The sequence below is a fragment of the Equus przewalskii genome, chromosome 9, assembly GCF_037783145.1.
Source record: "Equus przewalskii isolate Varuska chromosome 9, EquPr2, whole genome shotgun sequence".
NCBI lineage: Eukaryota > Metazoa > Chordata > Mammalia > Perissodactyla > Equidae > Equus > Equus przewalskii.
In genome coordinates, this window is record NC_091839.1 from 8,662,695 (window position 1) to 8,678,900 (window position 16,206).

Below are 16,206 nucleotides of genomic sequence, written 5' to 3' on the forward strand. Positions count from 1 at the left end.
GAGGGGATTAGAGATGGAGATAAAAAGGAATTGTGTGCGCCTGAGTTCTAATAAAAATTACATCTGTGTATTTTTTAATATGTTACAAACAGTATGTATAATCTCAAGGAAAAGATTTTAAATAGAAAAAGTCACTCTGATAAATGCTTTTAATGTAATAGAAGCCTTTGGGAGAGCAGAAGGACCTGACCTAGCTCTGGGGAGGGCCTGCAGCCTTCCCTGAGAAATATAGACAGGTTAAACAAACGCCAGGAGAACTGGGAAGAGAGTGACAGATAGTTTAATTTTAGGTAAAGGGAACCTCATGTGCAGTCTCACAGAAGAGGCAGGATGAGTGGGGATTGTGCAGACTGCAAGAAAATCATATGGAGTCCAGAGAGAGCAGCTTAGGTAATCAGAGGCCGTTTGGCAGGTGTGGGGGCCGAGGGTATATGGGAATTCCCTGTACCTTCCTTTTAATTTTGCTGTGCACCTAAAACTGCTCTAAGAAAATAAAGTCTTTTTAAAAAATCTACTTATGCTTTTTAAAAACGTTCTTATTGTAAAATATTTCAAATATACAAAGGAGAGCAATGAATAAGCACAAAATCATCACCTATGTTTAATGACTGTTCACATAGTGTAATATTTATGCCTATTTTGTTGAACTACTTTAGATATGACATTTCAGCTCGAAATATTTCAGGTTACACCTGTAAAATATGGCACCTAACAAAATGGCACCACACCAAACAAAATTAACAATAAGTCCTTTACATCATCTAATATCCTGTCTATACTCAATTGTAACTAATTGTTGAGCAGTTAAATATAATTTATGGCTGCACAGAGTTCTATGATATGCACAAACCATAAATTACTCGGCTATGCATTCATTGTAGGGCACTGATTTAGGGCAAGATTATTGTAAACACCCTTGCTAGTCCTTATAGTCTTGGGATTCTAGTCCAGGGGTTCTTAACACTTCGGGGATTGTAAGGACTGAATTTTTTTTTTTTAAGATTTTATTTTTCTTTTTTCTCCCCAAATCCCCCCGGTACATAGCTGTGTATTTTTAGTTGTGGGTCCTTCTAGTTGTGGCATGTGGGATGCTGCCTCAGCATGGCCTGATGAGTGCTGCGATGTCTGTGCCCAGGATCCAAACTGGCGAAACCCTGGGCCACTGAAGCAGTGTGCGCAAACTTAACCACTTGGCCACAGGACTGGCCCCCGGACTAAATTTTTATCTACTCAAAATTCCTATGTTGAAATCTAATCCCCAATACAATGGTATTTAGAGGTGGGGTCTTTAGGAGGTAATTAGGTCATGAAGGTAGAGCCCTCAGGAATGGGACCGGTGCCCTTATAAGGCAATGAAGGGAGCAGAGCACTCTCTTCGGTCCACGTGAGGCTAGAAGGAGAAGTTGCCAGTCTGCAATTCAGAAGAGGGTCCTGGCCAGAACCCAACCATGCTAGCAACCTGATCTGACTTCCAGCCTCCAGAACTGTGAGCAATAAATGTTATGGTATTTTGTTATAACAGCCTGACTGAGATGGGTTATATATTTCTTTGGGAATCTAAGTCAAGTTTTGGATCTGATCCCTAGAAAAATATACCTAGGCCCCAATATGCAACATCGTACATACAACTTCTGAGAGTTCAAGGACCTCTGGGAACCTTTCCAGGGAGTCCCCACACTTCAAGTCAAGGAGATCAGCTCCTTACTCGTGACTGTCCATGGGCCACACTACACTGATGAACAGAGAGCTGCTAAGGCTGACCCAGAACTGCACATACATGGTCATTACTCAAACTGCTTCAACTTTAAACTGGACCCTTCAGGAACAACAAACCCTGTGCTTCATCTCCCATCAGTTTCCTGCCAAATCCCTACCCTGTTAACCCACATCTCTGTGCTAAAGGCCCCAATCACAAGCCTTCTAAATTCCTCCTAAAGCAGGTGGCCCGTCAGGTCTCTCAGAACTATCTCTGTTCTGGTCTTAAAAACTACTATTTAGGGGCCGGCCCCGTGGCACAGCAGTTAAGTTTGGCATGCCCCACTTCAGTGGCCCAAGTGCATGGGTTTGGATCCTGGGTGTGGACCTACACCACTCATCAGCCATGCTGTGGCAGCAACCCACATATAAACGGGAAGAAGACTGCCACAAATGTCAGCTCAGCGCTAATCTTCGTCAGCAAACAAAGCAAAACAAAACTACTATTTATGATGTAATGTTACTGTATTTCATCAAATTGAAGGCAATACTGGTTGAAAAAAAGGCATCCCAATTTCAGAAATGTTAAAATGCAAAGAGAATGGTCCATCTTGCAGGCTTACAGACTGTTGATAAACAGCTGCTGCACCAACCACCTCCCAAACTGACCTATTCAAATCCTGGGACACCCCCCCCACCCCAATTTCCCCTAATCCTAAAACTAAAGGGTTAATATCAGATCTAGCAGGGGGCTTCCAAGGTCCTGCTCCATCCCTGGCCTACGTCTTCCCGGATGGCCAGTGCCCGTGCCTCATAGGCTGATAAATATTCTACATGATACTACAGGTTGCAAAGCTTTCCAATTCCTTTCCAGGCATGTATTTCTGTACCATCACGGCTGTGCAGAGCACTGAGTTCCCTGGATGTGTGGAATAATTTCCTGAGTATGTGAAGAGAGGGTGCGGAGGGCAGGGACAATAAGAGTGGGGATTGGGTAATTTGTGATCATAGCTTCAGCCCTCTCACCCCCTGGAGTGGGAGGAACCGAGGACCCATTGCCCAGAGAAGCCTGTTAGGATAGCAAACTTTAGACGAAATGTTGAGCATAGGTTATTTGAAGAAAGAGGGAAGATATCAACTCATCTGGGCCATGGCTTTAGGGCTTAAGTGATGCAAACTTCTTCCTTCACGCTCCTCTGGTAAGAAGCACAGAGTCCTGTAGTCTGGAGGAAGAAAAAGGAGATAGAAGGCTCCGGGCCTGTCTTGCAGCTTCCCAACACACGATTCGAGACTCATTCTTGCTTCCTTCTCTGACTCTTGATACACACGAAGATTCTTTATTCTTTATTCCCCCCAAACCGCCATAATACTGGGGTTGAGTCCCTCAGACACCAAGGAGCAGCTTGCATCCCTGGGAAAATGGCTGCATTTTGCCACAGCGCTTGCCTTCGGCTCTAGGGGATGGAGTTCACTACTCTCTCCTGAACAGGGGGTGCACACACCAGAGATGCTCAAGGATTTATTGTTTAAATCACCTTAATAAGTCTAATAGCAATAATGACATTAATACTAATAACTAGGTAAGAACTTTGTATATATCATTATCTCATTTGATTCTCCAAAAAAGAAAACCATAAAAGGAAAGTGCAATGTTAAGTATTTTCCCCCATTTTACAGATGATGGAAACAAAGAGGTTAAGGTAACATCCAAAGTCACGCGCTTTGTGGGTGGAGCCCGGCGTAGCATCGAGGTTTCTCTGACTCCGAGACGAGCCCTCCTTGAGTAAGCCGGCGTGGCCTTGAGCGGAGTGTGCTCCCGCTGTCTTCTCTGTAGGTCACACGGAGAAACACTTGTGAATTCTCGTTACAAGACCAAGTCCGCCACGCAGGAGAATCTTGGTGCTGGGAACCTTCACTCTGAGACTGAAACTCCTGTCTTCTCTCCAAAGATCACTTTTTCAGGGATTCTCTAAGGCTATTGGGGGAAAGGAGGGAGCAGCAGGGGGGATTCACAGCCGTAGATCAGAGACCCTAGAAAACGCCGGCCGCGCAGGGCCATTATCGCACTCCGCAAACGGGCCCCGGCGCCGGCGCGCGCCCACCTCCAGGCGAGGCGCCGCACGCAAGACGAAGGCTCAGGCTCCTCCCACCGAAGGACTTTCAGACACTCGCCCTCCTCCTGCGGCAAAGTCAGCCACTATTTGAGGCAGAGAAAGAAATGCTCCTATTCACAAACACCGGGTTATCACTAGGTCACTAAGCGTTACCCAGTGGCACTCACGCCGGCAAGCCACAGAGGCACACCACCTCACCAGGCTGGTGACCGCGTCACAGGCGCAAGGCCGCAACGGTCTCCCTCACACACACGGTAACGCACGACACGGTCACGCGCAGGCGCCCACGAGCAAGCTATCACGGCCTCACACGTTCAACCCTCGTAGCAACACGTCACAAAGACACACGCTCTAAGCAGCAGCCTGCAAGACACACCGGCGGACGGACACAGACCTGACAAACCGGGCACGCAGGGACACACCCTCACACGCAGCCCGGACACAGACGGACACACAGCCGCTGGCGGGCCCGCATAGGCCGGCCCCTCCGCAACAGCGGGTCGCAGCACCCAGCGGCCCGGGACCGCACAGACGCGCCTAGCCGACCCTAACACGGCTAGCTACGCACGCTGTCGCGTCACCAGACCGCCTGGGCCGCAGTGGCCCCTGGGAAATGTAGTTGGGGGAAGGGGGAGGCCGGAAACGCTCGGGCGAAGGGCTCTGGGGCTGGTAGTTCAGGAGGGAGAAGCCGGCGCTTCGCGCTGTAACCCGCGCGAGGGGCGCCCGCCCCGCCCTGGAGCCGAAGCCCCGCCCCGCCGCGCCCCGCCCCGGAGCCGAAGCCCCGCCCCGCGGTCCCGCTCAGCCCGCTAGGGCTGCGCAGCGGCGTTCCCGCACGGAGCGGGGGCGTAGCGGGAAGGGAAGGGACCAGGGCGCCGGGCAGCGGTGGAAAGGAGGAAGCTCCGTAGGGCGGAGAGGGAGGCTTCCAGAGACCCTCCCACCAGCAGAGCGCGAAGGTGCTGTGGTCAGGAAGCCCCAGAGCTGGGAGCATCGTCGTGGGAGAGGAGCGCTCTGGTGATGCTCGTCCGAGGGGAACAGCAAGCCAAGGGACCCGCAGATGATGTTAATTGTGGCAGCTCATTGCGTTATAACGGGGCTCAGAGGCTGTAAGATGAACTTTGGGACGCTCCGTTTCCCTAATATCACTCTGTCTCAGAGCAGGCAGAGCTGGAGAAAAAGACTTGTGAGTGCTGCGGACACAACGAAAATGTCTTCCTGGGGGAGGCGGAGCTCCTGGCTCCCAACTAGGAAGGGAGCCCTCGAGAAAACACTCACTCACTGTGCCCGGGCAACCCATGATGCAGGTACAGTCTTTTGTGGTGCTGGGCTCCTGGGGGACTGGAGGAGGGGGCATCTTGGGGGCTTCCAGCACCAGGGCCCACCAACCTTTACCCCAGGTGCCGCCCAAGGCAAAGCAATGGCTTCCTACGCCCAACACCCACACTATATGCCCAATTTTTCGGCAAGAATTAAGGGTATTCAGTGTATGTCTTGGGACCAGAATAAGCTAAATACCTGGAGGGAAAGGATTTTCCCCGCAACGACATTGAGGAGGAGGGGCTCGCAATAGGGACCAATAAAAATTGGTCCAAATCATGGCACTTCTCAACCTTCATCATGGCGCAAACAGAAAATGGTAAAATTTGTATGGCACACTGGAGTTGTATAAGTTAGGGTGTAGATTAAGCTGATATAATAAAGACTTCAGAATACGGTGACCTAAATATCATATATTCATCTCTCCCTCGTGTAAGAGTCTGGGGGTGAGCAGTCTAGGACGTGGGATAGCTCTGCCTTCCTGAACAAGTAGTTTCCATCTTTGGGACAAAGGAGGATGTTAAAATTCTCAGTGTCTCCCAGCTGGCAGGGCAAAGGAAGGGGAGAGAAAGCGGGCACAGAAATAATGATCCCTTTTGTTCACACGTCATTTGGTAAGTAAATTGGGTTTCATAAAAATTAAAAACTTTTGTGCACCAAAGGATATTACAAGAAAATGAAAAGATAACCTACAGTTGGGAGAAAATATTTGCAAATTATGTATACCATAAGGGTTTAGTCTCCAATATATAAAGAGTTATGTAGGAACTCTTTATGACTCAACAACAAAAAGACAAATAACCCAATTAAAATTTGGGCAAAGGACTTGAATAGACATTTCTGCAAAGAAGATATACAAATGACCAACAAGCACACAAAAAGACCCTTAACATCATTAGTCATTAGGGAAATGCAAATCGAAACCACATAAGGTACCAATTGACATCCACTGGATGGCTATCATTAAAACAGGAAAGTAAGTGTTAGTGTGAATTTAAAAAGGAAAGTAAATGTGGAAAAATTGGAAACCTTGTACACCGCTGGTGGGAATGTTAAACGCTTCAGCCACTACAGTAAACAGTTTGGCAGTTCCTCAGAGAGTTAAGTATAGAACTACCACTTGACTCAACAATTCCACTCCTGGCCTGTACCCCAAAGAACTGAAATAAGTACGTGCATGTTCATGACAGCAATATTCACAACAGCCAAAAGGTGTAACTATCCCAAATGGCCATCAACAAATCAACGGGTAAACAAATTGTGGCATATACATACAGGGGGATATTATTCAGCCATAGAAAGGGATGAAGCATGGATGAACCTGCAAAACATTATGCTCAAGAAGCCAGATACAAAGGTCACATGTTGTATGATTTCATTTATGTGAAATATCCAAAATAGATAAATCCATAGAGCTAGAATGCAGATATGTTGCTAGGGACTGAGGAGAGGGCCGAATGAGGAGAGACTGCTTAATGGGTACAGAGTTTTACTCAGGAGATGGAAACATTTCAGAACTAGACAGAGATAGTGGTTGTGCAACATTGTGAATGTACTAAAATGTTCACTTAAAAATGGCAAATTTCATACTATGTGAATTTCACCTCAATAATTATTTTTTAATTGGGGATGGTCTAAATACCCCAATTAAACAGCAGAAATTTTCAGACTGAATTTTTAAAACAATACCAAATTGTATGCTGCCTATGAGAAACCCATTTTAAATAGAAAGACAAAAATAGGTTAAAAGGATGAAAAAGATATGCTATGCTAATACTAATTAAGAGAAAGCTAGAATGGGTATATTAATATCAGACAAAGTAGACTTGGGAGCAAAGAATACTACTAGGGACAAAGAAGGTAGTTTTGTAATGAGAAGGGGATCAATTAAGAGTACATAACAATCTCAAATGTTTATGCATTTAATACAAGAGCTTCAAAACACATAAAAACTGATAGAATCAAAAAAGAAATAGACAAAGTCACAATTATGGCTAGAGATGTCAAAACCACCCCCCCTCAAAAAAATTAGAGATAGTAGACTTGAACAAACAAATTAATGCAACAGAATAGGAAATACATGAATGTACCCAAAACACATCTGGTAACTTGGTATATGCTAAAGGTGACATTTCAAACAAGTGGGAAAAGATGGATTATTTGTGAATGGATCTGAGAAATGGGGTGGCCATATGGGGTAAAATTAGGTTTTTGCACAAAAAGCTTAAATGTAAAAAAATGAAAACACAAAAGTAACAGGAGAAATCATGGGAAAAATTTTAAATTATCTCAAGATGCAGAGGGCCTTTGAAACATGCATCAAAACTCAGATGCCTTAAAAGAAAATACTGGTAAATTAGATAACGTAAAAAGCAATTTTGCATAGCAAAAGAGGACTGTAAACAAATTCAAAAAACAAATAAACTGGAAAAAAGTATTTGCCAATCATATCATAAGATGCTAATTTCCATACTACATAAGTAAAAGGTCACTTTTCAACTGAATATTGAGCAAGAGATATAAACAGTTCATAGAAAAGAAGTCCAGACTCATTTATAATAAGAAAAAGGCTACACTGGGATATCATTTTCCAACTCTCAGATTAATAAAGATCCAATAGTCTTATGGCTTGACCTAATAGATGAGAAATTTATACCCCAAAGCTCAGAAAACATAGACTTTTTTAATTTACATGTAACAGTTATGAAAACTGATCACATATGAGGCTATAAAAGAATCAATACAAATGTCTGACTATAATGCAGTAGCATCAAAAACCAATAAAAAGATAGCCAAGACTTTTGAGTTAAAGGAGAGCACCTAAAGTAAATTACAAAATACGGAAATGAATAACAACAAAAACACTAAATGCCAGAATTGTAGGACACAACTTATGTAGTAGAGGGAAATGTACAGCTTTAAGTGCCTTTATCAGGAACAACAAAAAACTAAATTCTCAATTCAAAAATGTAGATTAAGAGGGATAGAGTACACTCAAAGAATTAAATTATAAACATAAAGGGCAAAAATCTATAGAGAATTAGGAGAAATAAGAGAAGAGGATAACAAAACCAAGAGATAGGTTTTTTAAAAGATCAATGATCAATAAGTTATATGAACTGTCAAGGCAGATAAAAAGAGCAAAGATGCAAATATGAAAATGAGTAAGAAACCAAATGAAGTCAGAAGAAGAATAAAAGAATCTTATGAATCACTATTTGCAACCAAATTTGACAATGCAGACAAAATGAATACATTTCTAAAAAATATAAAATACCAAAATTGGCACAAGAACAAAAAATTTGAATAAATCTGATAAATTGAAATGGTATAAAAACATCCCCTCAAAAGGAGAAAAAGCCTAAAGAACAATTTTAATCAAACTTTTATGAATGGATTTGATGACCTATTTGATAAGAGATAAATGAGGAAAAACACTGATAAAAAGAGAGTCCAAATGACTGAGCAGTATGTGGAGATATGCTCCAAGTCACCGGTAGTCAAGAATAATGCAAACTAAAACATCCAAGGAAGATAATATCAAGTGTTTACAAGGACGGAGCAAGAGGTGCTGCTGGTGAGAATGGAAACAGTTGTAGCTACTGTAGAAAATAATCTGGTTGTACGTGGTAAAACCGTGCAAAAAAACCTTTGCCCAATATTCCAGGGTAAATATTCTAATCTGGTTCAGGTCCACAAGAGGACACATACTAGGATGTTCTTTGTGGCAGCCAGGAGTGTATCCATCACTGCAGGAAAGAATAAGTAGAAAGTAGTAAATATATACTATGAATTACTAAGCAAATCTTAGAAGCAATGAATAGCATTACAGCACTGTGCACAGAGGCACAGGATAGATCTAAAAAACGGTGCTGAGGAGAAACAAAAATGACACTTTTATAGCATAATACCATTAATGTAAATTTCAAACACGCGTCTTATTTGATAAGGGATATACACACATTTAAGGATGCATACCAAACATACCTGTGTGCATACCTATGGGGGAGAATAGGAAAGAACGAAGAAACAAGTGTTCGACTAAATAATTTTGATAATGTACTATGAATTGAGGTCCAAAAATATAAATGCAAATTTTAAAAACCAAGAGCCATACTCTTCATGGCCTCTATCTTAATAGAAGGCAGAGTTCTAACAGCCTCAAATATCCGAACAGTCTGACCGACTCTGGAGCCGCAGTTCCCATCCCAGCATCAGAGAGCGGGGCTGGGAGCGCGCTGTTTCAGACTCCGTCCATATACTGGGAGGCAGGACACAGGCGCTGAAGTTACAGTTCTGTCTCCCATGAGCAGCTGGCTCTCAGGCATGCAATTCAACTTCCTGATTGATTTCATCCTTAATAACTGCCATGTTAACTGTTTACAGATATTAGATCCTTTCAAGGAATCCTCAAAAAAAACTTGAAAGGCTGGAATTTCAGTTTTCCAGATAACTACACTGAGCCTGAGACAAGTATAATCACCTTTTCCAGTTCTCCTAACTAAAGAAGCTGACATCCCTATGAAGGTCTAACTCCAATACCTACACTTGTGCCAATAATCAAAAGAGCGGATACTTCCACACTTTCTGGAAGAATACGTGAGGAATTACCATGCAAATGCTTTCAGGAAAGCTGACCAGGAGGGTGACTCATTCCCCTGTCACTAAAGTACCCTCACCTCATGGCTTCAAGGACTCTGCTTTCCTCCACCATACAATCTACTGTCTCCCTGTCTTGAGCCTCATGAATAAAGCAGAAGATCTTAGGAGGGTACAGCAAATTAATATGCTAAGTAAGAACTAGAAATCAATGTGAAATCATGTCCTAAAAAGGAAACATTTTTCCAGCTGTCTCTAAAAGGGACCCAATCATAATGGCAGCAATTTTGCCCAAAATTTATGTGCAGTCCTAGCATCCAAATACAGTAACTACTAAAAGAATGCAGGACTCTGCACACAAAGCTTTGCATTGTTTGCTCAGGAAGAGAGGTCCGAAAGACATTTAAAAAGAAAGCAAGCCTTCTGTAGGGGAGAGAACAAGTGGAATTATGACGTATCTGAAGAAGCTTGGCCACACCTCCTTTTCACTTATCAACTGAGGCAGTGTCAAATTATCATTAATTTTCAAATGGTCATTTTTTTAAGTTACTGAAACAATGTTTTACAAATCCTGGCACAACTTCTGGTTTTATAAAGGGTAACTAATACCTACTTCTTATTACAGTGAACTGTACTGTGAAGTTGGGCCATTTTTTTCTTGGGCAACAGAAATGACAGAAAACAGAAAATAGAGTATAAAGGAAAATGCTATCTTACTTCAGACTCTTTCCAAGTCTAGCTAGCAAGACCTTTTACTGAGAAAAATGGTTTCCTTTCTTAAAAGGGAAACTTCTATTTCTGATTTCATATCCTTTTTTTTTAGATTTTATTTTTCCTTTTTCTCCCCAAAGCCCCCCAGTACACAGTTGTGTATTTTTAGTTGTGGGTCCTTATAGTTGTTGCATGTGGGATGCCACCTCAGCATGGCTTGACAAGCTGTGCCACGTCCGCGCCCAGGATCTGAACTGGCAAAACCCTGGGCCACCGAAGTGGAGTGTGTGAACTTAACCACTCGGCCACGGGGCCAGCCCTCATATCCTCTTTTGAATATATATGCTTGTTTTCTCCCTCCCTAAATTCCTTGGAAGGTAGCTAACTTCATGAGTTTGGGCAGGAAACACTGTGGATGGGTCCGGAACATCCTATTATTGCAGAAAGTAAGGATGCTTGCACAGATGTCAGAGCAGTACTGAAGGGAGCAAGGAGCTAGCTTAAAGTGGCCCCAGTGGCTAAGTTCTGACAACTTGAGCATCAAAAATGTATACATTTTAATTAATTACAATGTGTTAAGGGGCCGGCCCGGTGGCACAGTGGTTAAGTGTGCACGTTTTGCTTTGGCGGCCCAGGGTCTGCCAGTTTGGAACCCAGGTGTGGACATGGCACCACTTGGCGAACCATGCTGTTGCAGGCGTCCCACATATAAAGTACAGGAAGATGGGCACAGATGTTAGCTCAGGGCCAGTCTTCCTCAGCAAAAAGAGGAAGACTGGCAGCAGATGTTAGCTCAGGGCTAATCTTCCTCAAAAAAAAGAAAAAAAATGTGTTAAGATTGTAAAAGGTCATGAATTTCTGAGATTAAAAAGAAAAATGTTAAAATGTAATTCACAAATACATAGATATAATAAAATATGGGAATGAATTTAGTAAGTACAAAGTATAAAATATATGTATTTACATCTATGGATTACATATACAGACACATATATGGATTTCCTTCTCATGGGGTATAGGAGGCATGTAAATGTGTGTCTATATATGCAGTGTGTATAGGTGGGTCTCTTCTCTCTCCCAGGTCTTTAATCAAAAGTCAAGCTCCAAAGAGGCCTTCTCTGGCCATACAATCTAAAGTATCAACCTGGTCCCCTATGTCATCCTTCCTCTTTTTCTCCTTAGAATTTACTCTCTTACATTTATATATTTTACTGATACATACTTTCTATTGTTTGTCTTCCTCATTAGAACTTAGCTGCACAAAGGCAGGGAGTTTTGTCTGTTTAGTTCACTCTGTATCTCCAATACCTGGATTAGAACAAAGCCTGGCACACAGCAGACACTCTATACACAGTTTTTAAAAACACATACACACAAATACAAACCTCCTGCTTAATCAAGAATAGATAAAGTTCTTAAATATGGTGAGCAAAAATCGCATAAACTGTAACAAGGTAGAAAGACATGTTCAGCATAATAACCAGATTAAAAAGGAATCCACCAGTTCATCGCCATTGATCATATCCAATAACCAAGTAGAAGGGGTTTCACCGGTGTGTTCTAAACAAACTAGTCCATGTCCTAAAGAGAATCAGCTGAACAGACGCAAACCCTCATCTCTTGGGACAGGAAATCTCTAGATGGTCCTAATAACTACAAGATACTAATAAGCATAAATTTTTAATAATGCTAAGAGATCAAGTCAGGAAATCACAATAAGACAATGGATTGTATAGTTGCAGATTAACAAAATTTAGTACCTCATTGTGAAGAGAAACACCAGATTGTAAAGTTCAAACACCTATGCTAAAGGCATGAGTGTGAAAGATTCTATCAACATTACTGTTGAAATTTTGAACTGTAAGAACAGAGAATCAATCGGTGGCTTGGGTTTATGTCACCTTAGAGGAAGAAATCAGGTGTCATATTTAGATCAAGAATCAGTTACTGAATAATTCAGACTCTTCACTGGTTTGAGTCATTATTCTTTTCCCTTTAGGCCTGGTGAGTTTACTGTCACCTTGGGGAGGTTTCCGAAATAAGTTATTACTCAACCCTTAGAAAGTATTAAAGTATTAAAATAAGTATCCCTATACTGCCAGGAAATATAAGAATAAATAAAAGATGATATGAATTTAGCTTGTGATATTAATACATTTTAGATTATATGTATATAAGTTTGGCAGTGTTTTATAATCACTGTATTTGTCTCAGTTCAAGTTTGAAGTATTCAATCATACAAAATCTGTAGTGTAAGTGGTTTAAAGGGAATTTGTCTTAATATTTCAGAAAAATAACTTTCAGATTTTTATTAGACGTAAGTATAAATTGACTATTAAAGCAACTACGAAAGCAGTAGTCATTGTTTCGTTCCATGCACATGTATAAATCCTATACTCTTTTCTAATTCATATGTTCTGTTTTTATAGATGCTCTCGAGACAATGCCCAAGATTCTAAGCACTTCTAACTGTTCAAGGAGGCCATGTTCCCATATCATCAAAGTTTACCTCCCTCCATCCACTCAGATCAAACAGGAATAGACTGCTCCATGCCCTCAAGTTCCTCATTACCCCGAAGAACGGTCATGATTTATTCCCTAAAAATTGCAGGCTCCAACTGCTTTACTTTGACCATTAATTGAAAATGGTTCACCCTTCTGTCTGCCAGCCATGTCTTTTGTCTGCCATCTTTAGTTCTAAAGAAGTTATCAATAAACTTCTTAAGCCAAGTTTACAATCTACCCACAAAAGAAGACCTCGTTTACAATTCTTATTGTATTCCATTACACAATATATTTAAACCCATACTGAAAGCAGAAAGTCAAATAATTCCTTTAAGATGAAGAGCCATTCATTAAACCGATGGATCCATTATTCTCTCAGCTTGCCATTCTTTCTTTAAAGGCCTCTGGTGAGTCACTGCCACAAATGACTTTAACTCCTTACAGGAGAGCCTACTAAGGAGTTTTACTAGGTGAATTTTTAAAATTCATCCTTATTGTGAAACAGACTAATAAATACTAAATTAATTTTTATCAACAAATAAAACAACAATTCTCTCAGCTTTACAAAGGCTGTGCATTCAACTTTCATACACTTGTTATATCATAAGGTTTCTCCTCAGGGTAAATAATTATGCCGTACAAAAGTCTAAGGCTTTCTCACATGTATAGCAAACATGAGGTGAATGAGTCAGGACTCTAATTCCAAGAGGCAAAAATCCAACTCAAATTAACTTAAGCAAAAAAAGGAAATTTATTGGATCACAAAAATGAAAAAGTAAAGGATGGTGTAGACTTCAGGCACGACTGGATCCAGGAGATAAAACAATGTCATCAGATTCCTGTGTCTCACGTGCATTTTCTCTGTGTTGGACAGATCTTGGGAAGACTTTCCTCATGGAGTAGCAAAAAGGCTACTGGTGAGTTTTTAACCTTACTAAATCCTTGAAACTTGCAATGCCAGAAAGAAAAAGATCTTCTCCTACTACCCATGACAATATCTCTATATGGCTCTACTGGTCCAGACAGGGCCATTTGCCAATCTCTTATTAATCACTAGGAGGAAAATAATCAGCCAGCCTATGACCAATCCACTGCCTCCCTGATTAATAGTTTCATCAGCATCATATGCACTGAGGGTGATGTAAGTCTCAAATGGGGCATAGAACAGATCAAACAGTAACAGATGTCTACCACCCAGGTTATCTCAAATAAGGGATGCTCACGAACTGAAGGCTCTTTCATATGTGCTACATTCACAGAATTACTAACCAAAGAATTCACTGATATTTATTTAATAAGGACTGAGAGGTGACTGAATGTTTTCTTTTTTATACTTGTAATAATCAGAGAGTTTCTCTATTATGAATTTTCTGATGGCGCCTGAGGGCTGAGGCACAGCTAAAATTATTCCCACATTCATTACAGTTATAGGGTTTTTCTCCAGCATGAATTCTCTGGTGTAGCCTAAGGGACAAAATCTGATGGAAAGCCTTCCCACATTCATTACATTCATAGGGCTTCTCTCCAGTATGAATTCTCTGATGCTGATTAAGGTATGAACCACAACTGAAGGCCTTCCCACATTTACTGCATTCATAGGGTTTCTCTCCTGCATGACTTCTCTTATGATGAATTAGAACAAGAGCATCACTGAAGGCTTTCCCACATTTACTGCATTCGAAAGGTCTTTCTCCAGTATGAATTCTATGATGTCGATTAAGCTGTGAGTCAGTCCTAAAAAACTTCCCACATTTGATGCATTCATAGGGCTTTTCTCCGGTATGAATTCGCTGATGTTGATTAAGGTGTGAGCGATAACCAAAGGTCTTCCCACATTCGTTACATTTAAAGGGTTTCTCTCCTGTATGAATTCTTTGATGCAGAGTAAGGGCTATGCGTCTGCTAAAGGCTTTTCCACACTGACTACATTCGTAGGGTTTCTCTCCAGTGTGGATTCTCTGATGTTGATTAAGGTGTGCGCTCTGTCTGAAGGCTTTATTACATTCCTTACATTCATATGGTTTCTCCCCGGTGTGAATTCTCTGATGTTCAACAAGGAAGGCATAACGGCTGAAGGCCTTCCCACATTCATTGCATGCAAAGGGTTTCTCTCCAGTGTGGATTCGCTGATGCTGAGCAAGGTGTGCGCTCTGTCTGAAGGCTTTGTTACATTCCTTACATTCATACGGCTTCTCTCCAATATGAGATCTCTGATGTTCGCTGAGAAAGAAGTCATGGCTAAAAGCTTTTCCACAGTCATTGCATGCATACGGTTTCTCTCCACTGTGAATTCTCTGAGGTTGAGTAAAGAACGAGTAACAGCTAAAGGCATCACCACATTCATTGTGTCCATGGGGTAATTTTCCAAAATGAGTTGTTTGATGTTGAGTAAGTAATGAGTGGAAACTGAAGAGATTTGAATAATCATTACTTTCATAAGATTTCTCCCCATGAGGAATTCCTGTATCTTTACTAAGGTATGTATTCTGGTTAAATTCTTCACATTTGTTACCTATCAAAGATTCCTTCTCAGCATGTAGTCTTTTATGTTCAATTAGAACCGAATTTTGGGGGAACATTTTATCATAAATATCAAATTTATGTACTTGCTCTACTGTGGGAACTCTTTGTTGTGTTAAAAGTACTGACTTCAAGAGAATGCTTCTCTCAGAATTATTATATTCATTATCTCTTTTCACAGCAGAAATTTCTTGAAGAGTCGTCACTTGCCTGAAATGCCTCTCCTGACTTCCCTGATATCGCTCAAATTCACCCTCATACTTCCAAGGTCCCCTGAAACTGGAGCATTCGAGGTCATGACTTGTCAGTCTTCCCAGTACTATCCTCTGGGATATTTCCTCTTCATCAACGAACCATTTTGGAGATAATTCCTTGATTTCATACCAAGACTCCCAGTCTGAAAAATATCAAGAAAGCAAATGTCTTCTAGTTTCCCTTTGCAAGGAGAAAGAAAACTGTTAGGGAAGAAACTGAAAATTTAACTGAGAGAAGGAGGGGGAAATGTACATGGGATGACATCTCTCAAATTGCAATATGAACAAAATACAAAGAAAGCACAAAGAAAGAAGAGAGCTGATAGAGGAAGGTATATGTGTTGGCGACGGGGAGGAGGTGATGGGGAAACAGGTAAAATGTAGGGCATCGAGATGAAGATAAAGCTAAATGCCAAGAAAATAAGGACTTGAGAACAACCAATTAGATCCTGACTACAGATTCCCCGCCTCTAGTCTTTACATTCTCCACCCCA

At 41.5% G+C, this 16,206-nt stretch overlaps 1 protein-coding gene and 1 long non-coding RNA gene across 10 annotated transcripts in view; one reads left to right on the forward strand and one right to left on the reverse strand.

Moving 5' to 3' along the window:
• The first annotated feature begins 3,372 nt into the window (after positions 1-3,372).
• Positions 3,373-16,023, forward strand: LOC139073474 (uncharacterized). Of its 2 annotated transcripts, none has more exons than XR_011522246.1 (3): positions 3,373-5,110; positions 12,863-13,855; positions 15,640-16,023. It is a non-coding gene; the product is annotated as an uncharacterized lncRNA (long non-coding RNA). The 2 variants fall into 2 exon arrangements; XR_011522247.1 differs by having other exon boundaries at positions 4,283-5,110; positions 15,643-16,023.
• The window catches only part of ZNF527 (zinc finger protein 527), a 48,518-nt gene continuing 45,977 nt past the window's right edge, over positions 13,666-16,206 (reverse strand). For all 8 annotated transcript variants that reach the window (XM_070557548.1, XM_070557544.1, XM_008522515.2 and 5 more), the window contains one exon: positions 13,666-15,855. In XM_070557548.1, the coding sequence (XP_070413649.1) occupies positions 14,282-15,855 (1,574 nt within the window). In that variant the 3' untranslated portion in view covers positions 13,666-14,281. The remainder of the gene's footprint in view (positions 15,856-16,206) is intronic.